The sequence below is a fragment of the Oryzias melastigma genome, linkage group LG5, assembly GCF_002922805.2.
Source record: "Oryzias melastigma strain HK-1 linkage group LG5, ASM292280v2, whole genome shotgun sequence".
Classification (NCBI taxonomy): domain Eukaryota; kingdom Metazoa; phylum Chordata; class Actinopteri; order Beloniformes; family Adrianichthyidae; genus Oryzias; species Oryzias melastigma.
This window is the reverse complement of record NC_050516.1, coordinates 25,173,231-25,193,320: the sequence shown is the minus strand read 5'-3', so window position 1 is coordinate 25,193,320 and position 20,090 is coordinate 25,173,231. Positions and strand designations below refer to the sequence as shown.

Here is a 20,090-nt window from a genome sequence, read left to right as displayed (position 1 = left end):
AAAAAAAAAAAAAAGTTAGATTGCATATTGCAAAGCAGGATTGATCTGACAGCAGGTTATTTATTTCTCGCTGCTGGGTGGGTATCAATGATGCATGCAGTGTGTGTCAACAGTGACAGGCTGAGAAGGTCCCCAGTGATGACTGAGAGGCTCAGTGTGGACACTTACGGCTCTTTGGGTGTTAAGTGGCGATGACACTGTGTGCTATGTGATAGACATCTCATTTCATGCCACCACAAATTGACCAAAGCTTCAGATTTTTGAAGGTTTTCTGGATATGAAAGAAAAAAAACTGTAAATACAGTATTGTAACACTTGGAGTTTGTTTTTGTGGCTGCAAACCTGAAATAATCACTATAAATGTGGCTTTTATAGTATATTTTAGCTTAGTTTAAGCAATTACTGTATTTTCCACACAATAAGGCGCCCATTAAAGTCTACATTTTAATCTAAAAAACAGTGCAATTTAGAATCCAGAACACCTTATATATTAAATAAATCTGGTTGTGTTTACTGAGGTCGAAGCAATTTTGAGAGTACACAGTGATTTATTGTAAATACATTAAGCTAACATGTAGTAGTGTCAAACATGTTACTAACAAGTTTGGAAGTTAGCGTAGTCACATTAATGGTTACATTAGTGGTATCAGTCCGATTTTTTTAACATGTTGAAAACCAGGTTGGGTGTTTTTGTAAATTTGCTAATGCGGCTAACATGTGTGTCCGACTTTGTTCTTCTTTACGAGTAGAAAAAGGTTGGGAGTTAGCATAGCCACATTAATGGTTAGTTCAGCAATATCAGTCCTATTTTTAATGTGTTGACAACAAAGTTCTGAGTTTTTGTAAATATGCTAATGTGGCTAACATGTGTCAGACTTCTCTACGTGTCACAAACAAGGTTGGGAGTTAGCGTAGCCACAGTAAAGTTTGTTTAAGCGGTATTCGTTTTTTTTTTTTTACATGTTACAAACAAGGTTGGGAGTTATTGAAGTCATAGTAATGTTTGTGTAAGTGTGATCAGTCTGTTTTAATCTCCCAACCTTGTTTGCATTGTTGGGAGATTATGAATAGGCTAATGCGGCTAACGTGTACTGGTGTCAGAATGTGCTTTTTAAATGTGTTACTAAAAAGTTGGGAGTTAGTTTAATCACTGTGATGTTTGTTTTAAGGGTATAAGTCGTTTTTTTGGGACAGATATTGCTAATATGCTAATGTGGCTAATGTCTAGCATGTAGCAGGGGCGTCTGTGGTGCAGTGGTAGGGTGATAGTCTCCTGATTGGGAGATTTCGGGTTCCCGCCTTGTCCGCCCATGTGTCGAAGTGTCCTTAGGCAAGACACTGAACCACAAATTGCCTCTGGTGGGAGGTTGGCGCTTTTCCACCTTCCTCGAAGGTGGAAAAGCGCTTTACAAGTATACGCCATTTACCGAAACAATTTCTAGAGTCACTGGGTATGTCTTCCTCCCTTACTCACTATTTAGTGCAATCGTCATTTTCTAGTGCTGTCCAACTCAAAAATTTTAAAATGGAGGGCCTTAGAAATTTCCCAGAAGTCTTTGCAAAAAAGTAGTGTGCATCGATACTCATTACATTAGTAAATATAGACCACAATGCATTGGGGTCAAACAATTTTTGTGAAAAAAAATGTGTTTAAATGTAATTTAAAAAAAAAACATCCACATTTTGAGTCACAAATAGACATGAAATGTGAATTCTTCTTCTTTGGTGTTAATTATTTCTTCATAAAAATCCTGCATATTCTTTAAAATAATGGGGAGATCTAACATGGCCTGTAACTTTGACCCTGTTAAAAGTAGCCCTTCTTTACAGCAACCCCAATCTCGTTGAAACTTTTCCATTTAATGGCTTAAGACCTAAAAAAAACAGTTCTTTAAAAAGTCAAAGAGATCAGGCTGAATCCTTAGTCGTCACAGTGATGGGTGACCTTACTGTACCAGGTGGAGTTTAAAGAGATTTTTTTTTTCCCCAAAAAAGAAACAGATTGCCAATTATGTTTTTATTGCCCTTTTTTTTTTTTTTTTGCTAAAGTTGAACAAATGTCTGAAAAAATAAATTCCACTCTGGATGTGAAAGAAGAGCAGAAGGTAATGAAAACTTGGCATCTTAGAGCTCAGTCCCACTCAGTGTGTAATATATCAATGCAGTTGGCTTTCTCTGAATTTCAAATAAAAAAGAGCAGATGAAAAGATTTTTTTTTTTTTTTGGTGTGGGGGTAGAGGGGGTTACTAAGAAAAAGACCTGCCATCTATGTATTAGTGCTCTGTAAATATTACATGAGCTCCACATTCGCTCAGTTGTTTGGCATTACTTCCACTGGATGGGTATATTATTTTAGAAACATGCCTTGTTTATGGAGAGGCATGACCTACTTCCAGACACTCCTCTCTTTCTTTCTCTCTGGTATTTTTTCCCTTTCTTTCCCTTCTTTCTCTCATTCCTTTTACCTCCACTTTCCTCCCTCGCTCTCTTATCCACTCTCAGTCTGCAAAATCTCAAATGCTTGTCCCTGCTGAACAATTACAAGGCAGAGAGACCCAAATGGAGATGTTTGTAGAAAACAACATGTGTATAATTAAGGTTTAATGAGCTCTTGTCAGGGTGGAATGTGCAATTAGATTGGTAATAGAAAATTCTGCCTCAACGTTCGTGGCAGAGGCTGGCTGTGGAGTCAGCAAGGCAGCGAATGAAAGAGCAGGGAATTTTTTCAAGTCCTTTCCACAGAGGAAGACAGCACTGGATGCTGCATTTAGATTTAAATACATGCTAAGTTCCCAAATACAGAAAGAGGGGAAAAAAAATTTCATCTTCTAGTGCTAAATTGTGTGTTTTCAACCGCTGGTAATTGCCAGGATGGTTTCTTTACCCAAAAAAGAAAAAAAAAAAAAACATGTTCCTGAACAGCTGAAGGTACGCTTCACTTTCACAAAATAAAAGCAAACATGTTTTGTAAATTCAATTGTAAAAAAAAATCCATAAAAAGAAAGTGGAAGCAGTTTGGTAATCAACATTTCTTGTATTTCCTGGCGATTGAGAGGGCACAATTTGCTGCTGTGACAGTCGTGTGTAGGAGTCCTACAATTTGTTATTTTAATGAATGCATAAAACCAACATTTTTAGAGTAAGTCATGCTTATTGGTCACTCAAAATGCTGGCAGGACTCCTAAAATGAAACAATTTTGGTAATTTTTTTTTCTGAAATTGTCACTAAATTCTGTTGCAAAGTCATTTTAGTTTTATTTTAAAGTCTCCCTTTTATGTGTTTTTTTAAATTGTTGTCATTCTATAGTAAGAACATTATAAAACATCACAAATCGGACAAAATCTATGCTCTCTATTTCTTTTTTTGTAAAGTGAGTCTTTTCTTTTTTGGGTTGCCGTGGTGATATGTCCAGTAACACTTATGTGATTTGTCTGTGTCCTTTTCGAGCATGGAATGCTGGCGGGTGTCACTGGAGATTTTGCAGGAGGATGTGAGAAGTAAGGGCAAGAGTCTGGCGATACGATACGTATCGCGATACACGTGTCATGATACAATACATATCCCAAGACAATACTAGACAATATTTCATCTTTTTTTTAAAATGATGACTTCATAATCATCTGATTATTTATACATTTAATTTAATGATCAGAACAATAAGCACTTTTACCCAACAGTTTCATGGTGCTTTTCTTTTCTTTTGGCAATTTAAGAAACTTTTAAGTGGAAAACAAAAGTAAAATTGAACTAAATGTTTGTTTTTAAATATTTCCTAGGCAATATTTTAAATTGATACAAATATCACCAAAAAAGTATTGCGATATTTCACCGAATCAATATTTTCGTACACCCATGTTTGGACCATTGACATGAATAGAGATAGACAAAACAAGGCTTCCAATGAAATCAAGTCAATTCAGTCGCCATTTTTATCAAGGTACGATTATCGCCCGATTTCGCCATTTGGGACCAGACGATGTTAGCAAGCCGTGATTGGCCCTAGAATTTGTTAGTCAAACGCTTTGAACGCTTGAGGTGGGGCCAGCGGACATCACATGATTACTGAGGCATCTGATTGGCTAGTTTATAACTTGAATAACTTGCGAACATGCGAAAAAGAAAATATGTCTTTAAAAAAAAAGATTCAGCAAGAACATGTTAAAAACAGACTACAGAAAAATAATGGTTATTCTGAAAAACATTTTTTATTTTCAACAGATGTCTATGGGATTTTGGCGGGTACTTCCTATTTGGAACGTGAGGGGAGAGGATGATCAGTCCAGTTCTCTCTCCTGTCTATGGTTAGGACTGAGAGTGATGTCTCTTTAAAGAACATTTTGAATTCAAACCTCATCTCAGGTACAAGCACAGAACAAGCATTAAAACAAGGATGTAAAGCCTTTAAAAGACAGAGTATTTACTAGATTAGACAAAAAATGCCATTGTTGTAAACAAATATCTGGGGATCAAAAAGGGAACAATCTCTGACTTTCTAGCATTATTTATCTATATTTGGTTTTAAATTCTGCACGATTTTTTGTATTTTTTAAAATGAGGTGAGGGCAAGCGTGTGCCGCACTGCTGCCCTCATCTTCTGCTTGACCGTCTTTCTCTTGACTTAAAGAAATGATGGCCTGTGGGTCTGACAGAGGCGATCCACGCACACAAACGCCATGTTTGGCTTTTTTCTGAATTACTGGACTTGTTCCTGAAAGAGAGGCTCTTTTGTTGACTTCTTCTGGGGCTGCCCTTGAAAGGCTCCTATTGTGTGGTAACCACTATGATATGATGTAAGGAGATTTAATAGATTTAATGGAATGGGCAGATATAGTTCTCATGCCTATACGGCGAGGAGAAGTCAGCTGTGAGTGACCGCAGTTTGAAAGAAATTAGACCACTGCTTCAGAAGCTTGGATTCAAAGATCGTGTTAATTGCTCCATCAAGTTTTTTGAGTTTCCACCTGAGTTTGTGTTGGAAGTCAAGGTTAGACAGAGTGTGAGAGCTGAATGTCAGCGATGTGTAAGCTTTGTTTTCATTGTGTTAACAGGAGAACAATGGGACGATTGTGCGCCCATTTGAAACCTTACACCTACCCAGAGCTTTCGGGGTTCAGGGGTGGGGGCCATGTGTGTGTGCCTTCAGCCCGATGAACCGTGCACTTTGAAAAATCCATTTTGCATTGCTGTCTTTAGTATTGTCTCATTTTCTAAAAAAGTTTTTTTTTTCCTTTAATTCCCTTCTTTCTAATCAGTTAAACATTATTTAAAGGTGTCATTCGGGCACCTCTCGAAGCCCCTCACGGTGATTGACAAGACCATAAAGCCAAGCAATAAATCTGAGATGAATGTTATATCTGAACACTGATAGAGGCAATTAAGTCCATCATAAGCTATAGAGCGAACACTTTTCCTTGGGGACTCATCCACTTGCATGATTTAACATGATCCCCTGCTAAATGCTTTACTTTATTTCTTTCCTCCGCTCACTGCTTAGATTTTTGTATTTTTCCGTCTTTTTGTCTGCCCTTTTCTGTCATCGTGCAGCTATCTCTTTCACTTTCCTCTCCCTTTTCATTTGTCATGGTAATGCAAAATAAGAAAAAAAACAACATCTCTGCTGCTCCATTTTATTTTGTGCTCTTTCAGTCGAGGGAGAAGGGCATTTCTCCTTCCGCGCTGCCGCGGTTTTAAAGGTAATGAAGACCATATTTCATCTGCATGGAGTTATATGACCGGGCGTGGCAGAGCAGGTCTGTTATGGGAAAATAAATATTATGGAGGGTCTAACTTTGTTATCTTTATCGCACTGGGATCAATGTGTGTTTTATTGGACAGGATACATTAAACAAACATCCAGACCATTGTTGGATAAACATACATCCACGCAAGCAAGCGTGCAACACAATACACAAATGCTTATGTGTGTATATAAGTATCCAGCATATCTGCTTCATGGCTAACCATCCCCCATGTTGCTTTGCCCTTTTCTTTCTTTCGCTCTCGCTAGTCTCTTTGCCTGCCAGTGAGTCATTGAATGCTCTAATGACCACAGTCCTGACACAGGTATTTTGACTGCTGCCTCTTTCCATCGGCACACTGACTGACATGCGATTAGTTACGGTGGGCTGCAAGTAAAAAAAAAAAAAAACTAGGGAGGCGCTTGCTGTTACCATGAAAAGACTCCAGGAGCGAGGTTAAGTCCTCCTCCCCACGTCTCTCCGCTCATCGGCCTTTATATCTGAGCATCCCCCTGCAGACGCCGCTGGTTCTGTGATTTGGTAGTCAGTTCATACAGTAAAGCCCAGCTGGGTTCACGGCATCCTCATGAGCAAATCCTCCCCTCTAGATCAATGCCGTTTAGCGGTGTTTTATCACAGGATGCTGTGCAACTTCGTCTCTGGAGGAATTGGTGCAAAAAGGATCCGAGCGCTGGCTGTGTTTGTTGATCCTGTGCTGACAAGGCTTAACCAACGTAGATTGAAAATAATTATGGGAAGGAATAACATTAGTCTTTACAGCGAACGCAATCTGTAGCTTCAAAACTAATGTTTTTATGTAGGACATACACTTAAACACCGTCATGGAAACGTGCCTCTCAAATCATCTTTTGATCTATTTTAAAAGCATTTTTTTTAGTATGATTATGTCCTTTTTAGCCAAAATTAAAAAAATCTGTGTCCTTTTCTGGGACATAGTTTCTGTAGGAGTTCATCAGACATTCACCTTTGAGCTTGAGACAGGAGTAAGCCTGCCCTTATTTCCCATCATCCCTTTGTTTAGATTCCCTCTACAGCTTCTCACATGTCTAACCAAACATTACTGGTGCAACAAAAGTGGAAAACAGTATTGGAGGTATCCAGACATATGGTTTTGATGCCAGCTAGGATGAGGAAAATAAAGACTCACATGGATCTATTTGTTGTCAAATAGATTATTTAGAATGGAGCGGAGCATTGAGCTTGTAGGCAGCAGACTGTAATAACTATGTCACAACTACTGGCATTTTTTTTTTATCACAATGTTTTAATATACTAATAACACAGTTCTAAGCCTAATTTACTTTATATATCTGCTCCATGGTTAGAAAAAAGCTACAAAAATCTGTTAAAAACACAGTTTCCATTGGAGTGGGTGTTCAAAGACAGCCTCCTCCCTTTTTATGTAGATTTGACAATAAAAATCATCTTCATCTCATCAGATCTTACATTTAAATTAATGCACAGTATTTTTATAGTATTTCTTACATCTTGTAATTATTTTTGTACATAAAAAAACTAGTGTATAAAAACTCAGTTCAGCCTCAATGGATCCATATTGGACAGGTGGATTTTGGAAAGTCACAGTTTTTGCTGGTTTGGTGTACCAAACATGTTTTACACCTGATTTACTTTGGTCACAACCAACGCTAAGACCATCAGAAGGTGTACAAAAGTGGACTTAGATACAAACACTATAATTCAGCAAAACTGTACATTTCAAGCCTCAGATTCTGCAACATTTTTATCAGCTAAATGTCATGTAGATTAAAGGTAATGTTGTGCATTGCACATCTGGACTAACAGAACCAACTCTCACAATGATACGTTGTCGTCCTCAGTTTTCTTTCAATTCAGCCAAACCATAATGCAGTTGCAAAATGTTTACAATGTGTCCCATTATAAAAAGAAAAAGAAAAAACCTTTACAGCATCTGTAAAAATATAAAATGTGTTGTGATCATTGATGGAACCATAAAGTTTGACCATTAAATATATCCATGGATTTCCAAACTGATAGGTAAGGTGAATCATTTTCAGACTGGGGAGGTTGAACTTTTGTTTATGCTTCAAGGAGAAGCAAGTGTCCAGATACTTTTAGCACAGGGTTCTCAAACTCACCTTGGGGCCACTGAAGGCAGAGTCTGGCTGACTATGGGGTTCCACTTGTGCCAAAAGTATGTTTTTGAATGACCCGCAGGTCTTCAGTTTGAGAGCCCTGATTTAGTATATAAAAATGTTTTAATGGAAAAAACTAAAATTATTATAATTGCCACTAAAAAATTGCTTTGCTCAATCGGAAATGATTTTATTTCTGGGTTTCCCTGTGCCGGTCCAAGATAAAAAAATAGGGTTGTATCAGGAAGGGCATCCAGTGTAAGACTCTCTGCCGAAACAAATATGCGGATCAGTGAAGCAACAACACGGTAAACATGAATTTATACCCAAAAAAAACTTTGTACACAATTTTCTCTCTTCTTATCTGTTTGGATTGTGGGTGTTCGGTTTTCATTTTTATCTCCTCCGTCCATCTTAGTACTTCTCACCTTCATTCTTAGCTCAACATCTCTCCTCCATCCCACTCTAGCTTTCTTTCCAACCCTCTCACCTTCACCCCCCCCCCTCCCCTGTTTTCCTTTGCTCAATTGTTTTGCTATAGATTTGACCACTATGATTAATGACCTCAGAGCCTCAGAAAAAGCAAACATGGAGAGACACGCCGCGCTCGTTCCACTACAAGCCTCCCTTTCTCTGTCCTGTTAACTGCTTTGCACATTCACACTTAACATGTCTGGATTCGTCTGCTTTATCAGAGTAACATTTTATATTCACCCCTTTTTTAAAATATTTCCATCTGTTTTTATGACATATTTCTGGATAAAGCATTTTTTTTCCCATAAATCTTGGAGGTATCCACTGCATATCAAGTATGTGCCTCAGAGGTCACTTAAAGACCTCATAATCCAGCGATCAGAGGTATTAACAGAATTCAACTGGAGGTCGGCAAATTACTGTCCCTCGCAGAGAAACGGTTTGAGCATTTAAGTATTTACAAGCTTGCAAATTCTTGTTTGACTCCTATAACCACAAAAAAGAAATATATATATATATATATATATATATATATATATATATATATATATATATATATATATATTATGGTCCACAGTAGTCCTGGACTCAAAGGACCAGATTTTCGTTGCGATTCTTCTTTCTTATTGTACCTTTGAAAGAAAATGTTGCCCCCCACCACCCCACATGCTCAAAAATTCACCAAATTTGCACGCACCTTGGCGTAAAATACATTTTGAACAACCAACCCCTCAAAACAATGATATCACAGAGGGCGAAACCATTCAAAACTTGAATAAAGCCAATTCCATCAGTGAAACCAAAACACGTAAGTCAAGAACATCCTGACTCGCTGTTTAAAAAACTCAAAGTTTTTCAACTTTGAACTGCATCAGCAAGTTTGCAAAAGTAACGTTTTCTTGTTTCTTACATTATTTTACCGCTTGTCCGTTCAGCTCAAGCTGAATGAATCTAACATAGACAATATGAACATATTAGAAATGTGGGCGTGGCTAACAAAAACCCTCCATTGCCACAGAAATCCACTTTTTCTGATTCTTTAAAAAATAACAGACCTGTTTATCACCCACAGACGAACAAAAAATAAAATTGTTGCTATGGAGATAAAAGCAACAAAAAGTTTTGAAAAAAATATTATGAATTTGTCTCATGCAGCTTTGACCAGGGTGGGAGGGGCAGAAGGGGAGAGAGGTGGGGTGAGGGTAGGTCAAAAGGGGGCAATGAGGGCGGGGGCAGTTAGCGCCTGTGAGCCATACAACGCCACTCATGGCTTTAATTATTGATATATCTTTATTTCAGACAACTGGACAGTGTGTTTCTTGCTGTCAGTCATGTCATTTATGGTGTTTAATGGGATGGTAATTTACTACTTTTATGTAAACAAAAAAAGAGAATTTTCTGCAGCATTTAGAACTTTAATTTAGTCAAACAAACAAGTAAAGAGCTTAAAAGTCATATCCTAATGAGATTTTCTCACTCAATTAAACTTATTGTCTTTGTTTCTTAATGTTTACACCGCACAGTGCTTATTAACCGCATAAAGTCTGAAAATAATAATCTAATACATTTTCCCTTGATGCAGATGCAGCTTGTTATTTTAACAAGTGTGTCCTCTGTGACTCGCTGCGTCGTGCAGCAGAAGCACCGCCGCTGACTGCTGTTTACTCTTTGACATTCTACGTAATTGTTTCGTGCTTACCCTGTTTTGCTCATTGAGATGTGTTTGCAGGTGTGAGAATAACCTATTCTAACCCCATCACATATTGCACCGTGTGATTAGGGCTGCATGTAAAATCACTTTCCAAGAGCAATAAAGAAGGTGATTTCATTTTTTATTGCAGAACACAATGATTGTTCTTCTAGCAAACTAATAGTCCTATCAAGCTGAAATCGTTGCACTAGAAATAATAGCTTCATCAGGGGATGAATAATAACGATGGGGTTCTGACTGAAGAAAGTTATCAGAAATGTGTCATAAGTTACTTTACGTTCAAATTGAAAAAAAATGTAAATAAATCGCCAAAATACGAATAAAATATAGTTCTCGTAAAAAAAAAAAATTGTGCTGGGCAAATACATTTCAGTGATGAAATACTTGATAACTTTGATCCTCCTGGGCAAACCTTGAGAAAAACCTTTAGTAACCTACAGAGACAAAGATCCATCCGACGATCTGACCCAACAGCAGCACCTGTAATTCATCTCAGCCGCCGCGGACTGTCTTGAGGTGTGTTTTGTTTTCTCATAAATGCTTGCTGCCAAATAGCATCAGACAGCGAGGCAGTGAAGGCCTGTGGGAGTGTGGGTACAAGTGTGTTTGTATGCTTGTGTCTTTCAGGCTGTTGCCTCTGGCTGTGACCCCGGTGTTAATCACTCCGCAGTCAGAACAACCACCGGCTCTATCATTGCTACTTGGAGGCGTCCCGCTCTCCACGGCTTCTGTCTCATTCACCGTTTCAGTGCTAACTCTGTTATTACTTCTCACTCAATCCCCCCCACCCTGCGCATACATGCGGTATCTCCCCAAGCTTGACCTTCCACTTACATTGAATTGCTATCTCCTTAACCATTAGCTCAGGGATGCACCCTTGTCTTTCTTCTACTCACACCATAGCCCAGAACTGTCAATTTTCTTCTAGTTCTTTTCTCCCTGCTTAAGGCATTCTGAGTTTCTTCAGTTCAGAAATAAAAGAGGCTTCCTGTCCTCATTTCTTAAAGAGCTGATGGGTGGCGTTCACAGTTTTTGGTCTGTATAGTCGAAACTTGATACCTGTAAAAGTAGGTGGTTCGGGACCAGTTGGCTTAAAAAAAATATGTCACTTTTCATCGCCTATATCTAATATGAATTTAGCTGTTGTAGCGGAAAACGCACGCCCTCCCACGCCTTGAAAAGAATGCCATTTTGTCTTGAATAAAAAGTTCTGAAGAGGCCTGGAAATTCCTGCTGTAGAGAAACTGTCTGGCACAGCAGATCGGTATCTGGGTCAAAGTGCCTGCTGACCTTCCTGTCATTTGCCATTTAGTTACTCTACACACGCCTGGAAGTCTGTTCATGAGTCTGCAGAATCTAGCACAGATAGCTTGACGTCAGCATGCTAACATGCTAACAATGCAGTTTTAGTTTAGCATGCTAGCAACCTACCATCTAGTATTAGCTAAAACCATAGGTTTGGCTAACCGTAAACAGCCTTAAAAAAAGTTTTAAAACAATTCTGATTCAGTGAACTGCGCTACAATCCCCAAAGTTTAACTTAAAATTTGTTTGGAAATGTGAAAATTTGTCCCAAAAAAATACATTTTCAGAATGATCAAATTTGTCACTGTTCTTAAACCAGGGATCTGCTGCCTGCGGCTCCGGAGCCACATGTAGCTATTTTACCCTTTCATTGTGGCTCTTTTATCAAAGAAAAAATGTAAAAAGTTTCTAAATGTTAAAAAGTAACTATAAGCTAAAAAGTAAGAAAGTCGTAAAGAGGCACAAAAAAAGTAAACTAACTGAAACTTTAACCAATAGTCGAAGGGCAGTGCATATCACAAGTCGAATATCACTACAACATTTTGACACGTCCCGTTCTGTACTACAAAAAAAATAAATCAATGGACGTCAATAAGCACAACCAGTATTAAGGCGCACTGGATTATTAAGAGACTTTTCTTTTCTTTTTTTTTAATTAAGTAGTTTTAAGTGTGTTCATACCTATTGTCACTTAATTAGTTTGGATTTCATTTTGGTTTGTTAGATTTACATTTCTGGCGGAGATGTACCAACAAGAGTGACATTTACTATTTTTATGTCATCACTGATGACATTACACTTTCTTCTACTACTTTTACTGTGTTAAGATGATCAAATCAGGGTGTCTTTTATATTAAAATGGACTTCTAACAAAAGTTTTAAAAAAGCTACTTTCTTTTCATGTTTGTGTTTTATTCATGTAAAATGACCAACAGTTCATTTATGTTTATCATAGTATTAATAACTACTGCATAAATACATATCAGTGTCTTGTTTTTTGAAAGCTGGAAGGAAAACTTTTTGGCTCCTACTGGGTTGTAGTCAGTGAGAAATCAGCATTAAAAGATGAAAACTTTGGTGGTGCAGTGGTTAGAGCTCATGCCTTCAAACACAAAAGTTGCTGGTTTAAGTCCTGGCTTGTATCAAAATTCATGGAGTACCTGTCAGTGTGGAGTTTGCATGTCCTGGGAACTCTGGCTTCCTCTCCGTCCAAAAACGTATTTCAGAGGCTAATTGGTTACTCTACATTAAGTTACTTTAAGTATACTTTCATTAACTTAAAAATAAACTTAAAGTTTACTGCAAGTAAAGCTTTCAGAGGTCCTGTGGTGAGATTTGAGCGTTGTGCGTGTCATAGCGGACTGACAGCAGCACAATTTGGTGTTCAAATATTGGAACTTTGGCGAAGAAGACGTAACACATTAATCAGTCTCAGCTTTGCCCATAGTGACATGTTGATGACATGATCAGAGGGTGGAGTTCTGAACCAACATGAAGGAGAGTAATCGTTCTCCTCCCGAACTTCATGATAGTTTTTTTTTTTTTTTCATCATCGCATCCTCGGACTATTGCGAGTCAACAAGTTGTCAAACTGGGTCACAGAGAGACAGAAGTACCGCTGAAAGCAACCATCATTCAGATGCAGCTTCTGCAGTAGATGGTGAACCCCACCGTATGGGAGAGACTCTGAATGATCTCATGAACCCAGGCATGCTTTTGTAGAGCTCTTCAAAATTGATAAAAATGATTTCATGAGATCATCCATGTCTTTGATGCATTGTAAATGAGATATACAGTCAATGCTTCCAATTCAGGCTAAAGGTATTTGGCGGTAGCTCCTCCCACACATTGGGGCGGCATCTAGTTTATGAACACATTTTTGTACGACTCACAATGAAAGAGCTGTCTGACTTAAATTTGACATACAAATTGTGTTCGGTGTGAACACAACTTTACACTATCAACATCCAAATGAGAACACATTGAGCTCCGTCCCGTGTCTCTGTGTTGTGAATCCGTTGCCTGATGATTTCCCAGGAATCGCAGCAGTTAGGTGTAAGAACGCTCTGGCTAACACACACTCAAGCTGCGGGCAAGCTGGGTCTGAGTTTCACAGGCGTTGACAGGGCCTAATTATACATGTCTCTAATGAACTGTAATTACTGACATCCACCAGAGCATCAAGGTCTATAAGCCGAGAACTTGCAGTCATTAGGATGCTGTGTGTTACACTGTTTCTCTGCTGACTGACTGAAATTTGTCTCTGCTGTCCTCGGCCTCATTGTTCTCTCATTTTTCTCCTTTTAGTTTGATGGTGACAACATGTACATGAATGAAAACAACCAAGAGTTCCTCCCGCCAAACCAAGTGAGTTCCAATTGCCTTTTCCCCTTTATTTCATCCAGTCCTGATCTTTGTCTGACTTGTCGTGGAATCCCTTTTCTTCCACCATGGTGCATTCTTGTTAGGCTAACAAGTTCTTGAAAGCAACCGCAGGACTTTGTGACATCTGACGAAAGAAGTAGAATCTTTCAAAACTCTTGCAGATGATTTATCTCTGTGTTTTTGCTGATGGATAACAGCATTAGACAGGCTTCATGCTTTCTATCATCGTAATGCGAGGAGCAGTGCTTACAGGGGGAACACACAGTTAATTTGTTTTTTCTATTGCTTGAACATGTAATCTGAAATGATTCAGACATTAAAGCATTAAATACTTCATCAACTTGCACTGTAAATAGATATAAATACAATAAATACATACAAAACATTTTTTTTTAAATCTAAGGGAAAAGTATAACGTCTGATTTACACTGGTTTGTCTTTGTTGCATTGTTTTGAGATAAAAAAAATAGAGTGTTCAGTAATCAATCAGAATGTTTACATTTATTGCAAAGTAACACAACGCATGTTTTACTCAGCAGCTCTGTTTAAAGTCCACTAGAAACAGATCAGAGTTTCAAAACAAAAAATCTGTTGTCATTTCAAAATAAAAATGTATACAATCTTGTTTCTTTTATCCAAGGTCATGTGCCCATGCAATAACGTCTAGGTTATATTGGCGTTCATTTTCGCCATTGGTAACAAACAGAAGAACAAACAGATAACATCATTTGTGACAAAAAACATGCATTTTACAAGGACTCATGAGAAGGGAGAGGACATGGGGCCTGATTGCCAAAGTTTTGGATGTTGATGTGGGACGAACCAGGAGGGGGGGGGACAGACGAGGGAGGAAGCGGAAACAACGTAAACCAGTGGGTCTCCAAACTGTTTGCACCTCCCTTCCACTGTTCTCCTTTAAAATACTACTTTACTTAGTTACGCCAAAGGCTTTTCTTCAAAGATAACCACATCACAGTGTGATAAGTAGGGGAGCAATTACACTTCCCAATAGGGTTGGACACTTTGTTAAAATTTCTAACCAGAAGCGGCCTCTCCAACGAGACGAGAGTGTGGATGTATTTATCTACTTGTAGTGAACTTGTTCTGCTTTTACAAGATATATTCATGGAAATAAATGGCAATAAAACAAGGATGCTACAGGACTTGTTTAAGACTACAAATTGTGTTGCAAATGAAACTGGAAAGCACAAAGTTATAGGTGAAATAAGAAGAAGCAGGAATGATTTCTCAACATTTAATCTCCACAGAAAACACATTTAACCATTTTTAGAGAACAGAGTTCTGTAAAGTACCAGTTTATTCCTTATTGAATAGAGAATCTCAATCAAACAAACAAAAAAATTGCTGTAAAAAGTTTTTTTATGCTGTAAAATAGGACGATGTGCGGACAGCCATTGGGTGTGATGTTTTTTTCTTTAATTCTTTTGCATTTATGTGAATAAGGATTCTTTATTTAATGTGTAAAAGTGTATGTATAAATAATATTAATAATTTCCCAGCTTTTGGTTCTAGCTTTTTGCTTTAAAAAATTGCCAAAGAAAAATAATCAGCATTAACTTTTCGTCAGTTTTGTGTCATTATTGTCAGATAAGTCTTCAAACTAACAGCACCTTTAAAAAGTTACTATAAAAAAAATAATAATTCAAAATAGTTCCATTAACAAGAAAAAGAGATTTTTTTTCCGCCTCTACTTTTGTCCTTACAAATAGAACTCCTGCTTTAGTCAACCCTAAGTAAAGTCTGTAATTGGCCTAATTGAGTTAGGACATTGAAAATATGGCGACCCTGTCAGATACTGTAGCACAGCTGGTTGGGAGCAACTGGGAGAGCATATGGTTGTGTTTGGACAGCGGGATTTGTGGAGTTTGGGAATAAGCCCACATGACATGCTCAGGGGAGGGGGAAGTTTGTCCCTGTCAATTACAATTATTTGAATCAAGCCTCAGGTTATACAATGGTTTTATGTGTCTGCATGTAACAGTGTAAAATGTTTTTTTTAATTAGTTAAAATATGAGTCATATCCCTGAGTTGCTCGTTTAGCTGCTAGTATTTCTGTTTTCTACATTTTCAGTTTTGACCTAAATCCATTTGACAACCGACATACATGTAAAAAGAAGGGAATTTTCCCATTAGGCCTCTTTTTACAAAATTGTGAATATTTTGACTCCTCACAATTATAATTCTCACATGTCAAACAGATTTTTGAAACCACGACTCACAGGACAGATAAGGCGTTGAAAAGTCGGTGAAATAAATAGGCATAACAAGTGAGAGGGAAATAGAAGGTAGGGTTCACAGAAGCATCAGAGGCAGACAGAAGAAGAAATAGCGTGAAGGACTGTGATGGGATGAGAGACGATTTAGCTTTGCTCTGTGTTATACTTTGTTTACTCAAAATCCCCTCACATTTGACATGTGCCTTGCTCTATTCTCCGCTTCACCAAGTTCTGCCTCTTCTTCCCTCTGACAGCTGGAATCAAGGAGGCCTGAGGGCTGGACACACACTCTGACAACAAAATACACAGATCGCCAAAACACAAACATCACTGATGGGAACTTCTTCTGGATTTAAAAAGAACATTAAAAATGTTGTTGCACAAATTGGAGCATAAAGATCAATGTACAAACTAACTAATCAATGGAAAGCAGAAAGAATTATTTTTAAGGGAAAAAAATAAAATATTTGGAATTACTTGGACTTTCCTTAACTTAATACATTTTCAATAAAATCTGTAATCCTTATATTAATAGATGTGTGTGTTTTTACACCACATTTCTCAAATTATTGGGATTATGTTGAATCAAGTAAAGAATTCAGTACCAGCCTTCCTCACCCTTAAAATCCCATCAATCCTCGGACACAAAAGTTTCATGAAAGCATCTTTGTGACAAACCGGAAGAGTCACGTGAAAAATTCCGCGAGTATGTGAAACGGCGAATAATCGGGAGAACACTGTATTTTGGGTGTTTTTTTTAATTATAAAGATGTTAGCCAAATAAAAAAAAAAAAAAAAGCCTGTGCTCTTTTCATAGTTTCAGAGATGATCTGAAATTCACCTCTGTGTTATGTCCCGCCCATTATTGTTTCTACATTACAGCTGCAATCTTTATCCAACTGCATTTTTCGTCTGCCACTATGATGAAAATCAAGAAATAATAATAATAATACATTTTATTTACAAACGGCTTTCCAGGTTCCCAAGAAAACTTTACAATTTAAACAATATACAGTTAAGACATAAGTGCTTAAGCACATAAATACTCATAAATGCCACTTTAAGCTTAATTTTCTTAATATTTGTCCCTATCATGAGAAGAATACCACTGGAACATGTTAAAAACACAATTTTTATCACAGTGGGTGATACTTAGTAAAAGCTCTAAACCTTTGTCAAAAATTTCTGCCAAAAAAAGCCTGTCCTACTTGCTAACAATGCCGGCTATATTTGGAATCACTGCATCAAGACTGATTTTATTCAAATGGCGTTCCATGTGAGCTGCCTCACCACTGTAACTTGTTCTGCTGTGCTGCCATTGTTGGAGACAATGTGTTTTTGTTTTTTTTAAACCCATCATGTCATACAGTAAAACAGATACTGATCTGTTATGTGTTCATGTGTAGACTCGGCCTTCATGTAAAGCTTTGCTGAGAGAAGTCCTTAAAATAAAAAAATAAGGGATTTAGCCACAAAAACAGGCTTCAATAGTAGTAAATTACAAGAGAGTATGGGAGTTTAAAAAAAAATTCTTGCCCCTTTTTTGCACTAATTGCAATGTCGGAAACATTATTTTTAGTTTGGAGCACGGCAACATTTGACTGACACGATCACTGCAATACTTTTTGTTTTGTACCACTGAATCATTTTCAGTCTCAAACAGCTTGTTGTTGGTGTTTCACACAACTCTGTGCTTTAGAATTTTAAACGGGTCAAAATTGGGTTAAAAACACATTAGGCAAGTATAAAAAATCAATTTCATTTTGACTTATTCTCCAGTTTTGAGATAAAAATCAACTTTTCTGTGAAAGTATCATAGAGTAGCTGCAGGGGTAATTTTTATTTATAACTCTTTTTTTCTCCTCTTCCACAAATGTGCAATCTTGCACAGTTGCCACATTATTCTCAATGTGTTCCATCTTAGGCAAAAAAACAAATCATACTGCCTAAAGCTGACTTTTCTCTGCCACTCTATTATCTTATTTTTTTTCTTTATTGCTCCCTCTCTTTTTCTCATTTTGTCTTTTTTTTACCCCCTCTGTTGCATTGAAATGCAATTGGGTCAGCGTTTTCTTACTGTGAGAAAGTGGTAGGCTGTCTCAGTTTCCTCTTGTAATTGCTCCATTTAATGGCTCACCTATCTTAAGTGCGCGTATAAAGCACACGCATGTTAGTTCACGAGCTTGTGATCGCATGTGCTCGGGAGATGAGTAAGACGGAAACAGGGTCAGTGCCATTCTCATGCCGCCGTTCCCATGAGCAGCGTTTTCTGACCCTGCCTGGATTGTTTCTTCCACCTGCAGCAGACTGACAAAGTGTTAGCGATTCGATGACAAGGCCGCGGACTTCAGGTCTTTGAAATCAACAAGGTCCCTGTCTGCCCCTGAGGCCGGTCACCAGTCGTAGTAACATTGTTGGAAAGAGTAACTAAAGACTGGGAGCGCTGACATCTAATGAAACTGCCACAGTGGAAAATACGAGCAAACTGAGAGTTTTTTTTCTTTACTCCATCACAAAACCTTCACCTTTAGTGAGCAAAAGAGTGGCACCATCAAAAAAAATATATAATAATAATAATAATAATGCAGTGCAGCGGTGAGATGCCTTTGGATAGTTTGATAGCAAAGTGAAAGAAGCAGTGCACTTCATCAGCACTTTACCTCAAACTTGCTTTCTTTTGATGTGTCTCTCCTTGACTTGAATGAATTAATTTAGCAGAACTGCTGTTTGAGAGAAATATGTCACCGAAAAAAAAAAGAGAGACGGGACGGGGAAGAGATGAAGAAACTGCACAGGGGAATAATTCGACTAATGGAGTGACTGTTTGGATATTCAGCAGAAGTAGGAACGGAGATTATGATCTTGCAATTAGCGTAACAAGGTTTTATTGATTGGCTGCTGCTGCTGCTGTAGCGTCTTTGCTGCCAAGACGCTGCATGTGGTTCTAACATGCACAACGTGTGTGTATGTGTGCAATCCAGCACAACAGTCACAGTAACACAAGAAAATCTAGGACTGCACTGACGTCCAGTGGTGCCTCTTTTCTGATCGTCATAGCTGGAATATTATGGATTGGAGAGTTAACGAATCTATTCCAATGACATGATGGAGCAAAATTATTTCATTTCCTGCTTACTGCTTACTGTTAAAGTCCCACTCTGATTATCTTTTGATCTAAAGCGCTCCCAATGGTCTTTCAGTTAGGATTATGCCATTTTTAGCCAAAATGAGAAAAAGCTTCGTGGTTTTCCAGACATAGTTTCTGCAGAGCGCCAGGAGTTCATTAGAAATTCGACTCTAAGTTGGGGGCTGGACCGTCCTTCTCCCTCTGCCTGTTGTGGAGCGGAGCGTATTTTCTAGGTCACAAAAAAGGCTCTTATTCAAAAATCTTTTGTTCCTGATTCACAATGACTTTAATAAATAATTACATATTTTTGTTATGATTTGTTATGATATAAATATCGTACATTTGTTGCTTCAAGATTATAATATACATAATTCATTAAAAAAGAGCATATCAGCGTTAGTGGAGAACAAATATGATTAACTTCAGTTTCAAATCTACAAAATAATACACACTTTAGAAGAAAAAGGACAATATCATGCTTTTTTGACTGAACATTTTTGGCTGCCTATTTTTTAGATTCCTATTAATAAAGAAAATATTCAAACAGGAAAAAAAAGATTCACATAGAGTTGTGTAATTTCCTGGCTGATGATGTCAGTCACCATCTTGTTGTGTGCAGCAGGTCCATCTCAAAACATGTTAAAAACTCCACAAAGACCATTTTCATCAGAGTGAGTCTTTAAATTGATCCATTTCCTCTTTTTTCTGGTGAAAACCAAATAAAATACATTTTCCATTTTCTTCTGATTTGAATATCTGAACTTTTTCGGTCCATGTTGGAGGTTTATCCTCACACACTAATCCTCAGGCTAAGTTTTGTTAGCATTTCCATGTCAGAGCATAAGGCTCACTGGGATTTGTAACTGTAATCACAGAGGGACACGTAGGATCTAACTGTTAATAAGGAGGCCAATAAATGAGGCTCGATTGATGAGCGACTCATGCAGGCTTTTCTTCATTTCAATAAAAGATTTCT

General features: G+C 37.8%; 1 protein-coding gene across 1 annotated transcript in view; it reads left to right on the top strand.

Annotated features, from left to right (window-relative positions):
- Window positions 1-20,090, top strand: part of tox2 (TOX high mobility group box family member 2) — a 117,965-nt gene that overhangs the window by 45,069 nt on the left and 52,806 nt on the right. The window contains exon 3 of the mRNA XM_024270707.2: window positions 13,672-13,731. Coding sequence (XP_024126475.1) covers window positions 13,672-13,731 — 60 coding nt within the window. The remainder of the gene's footprint in view (window positions 1-13,671; window positions 13,732-20,090) is intronic.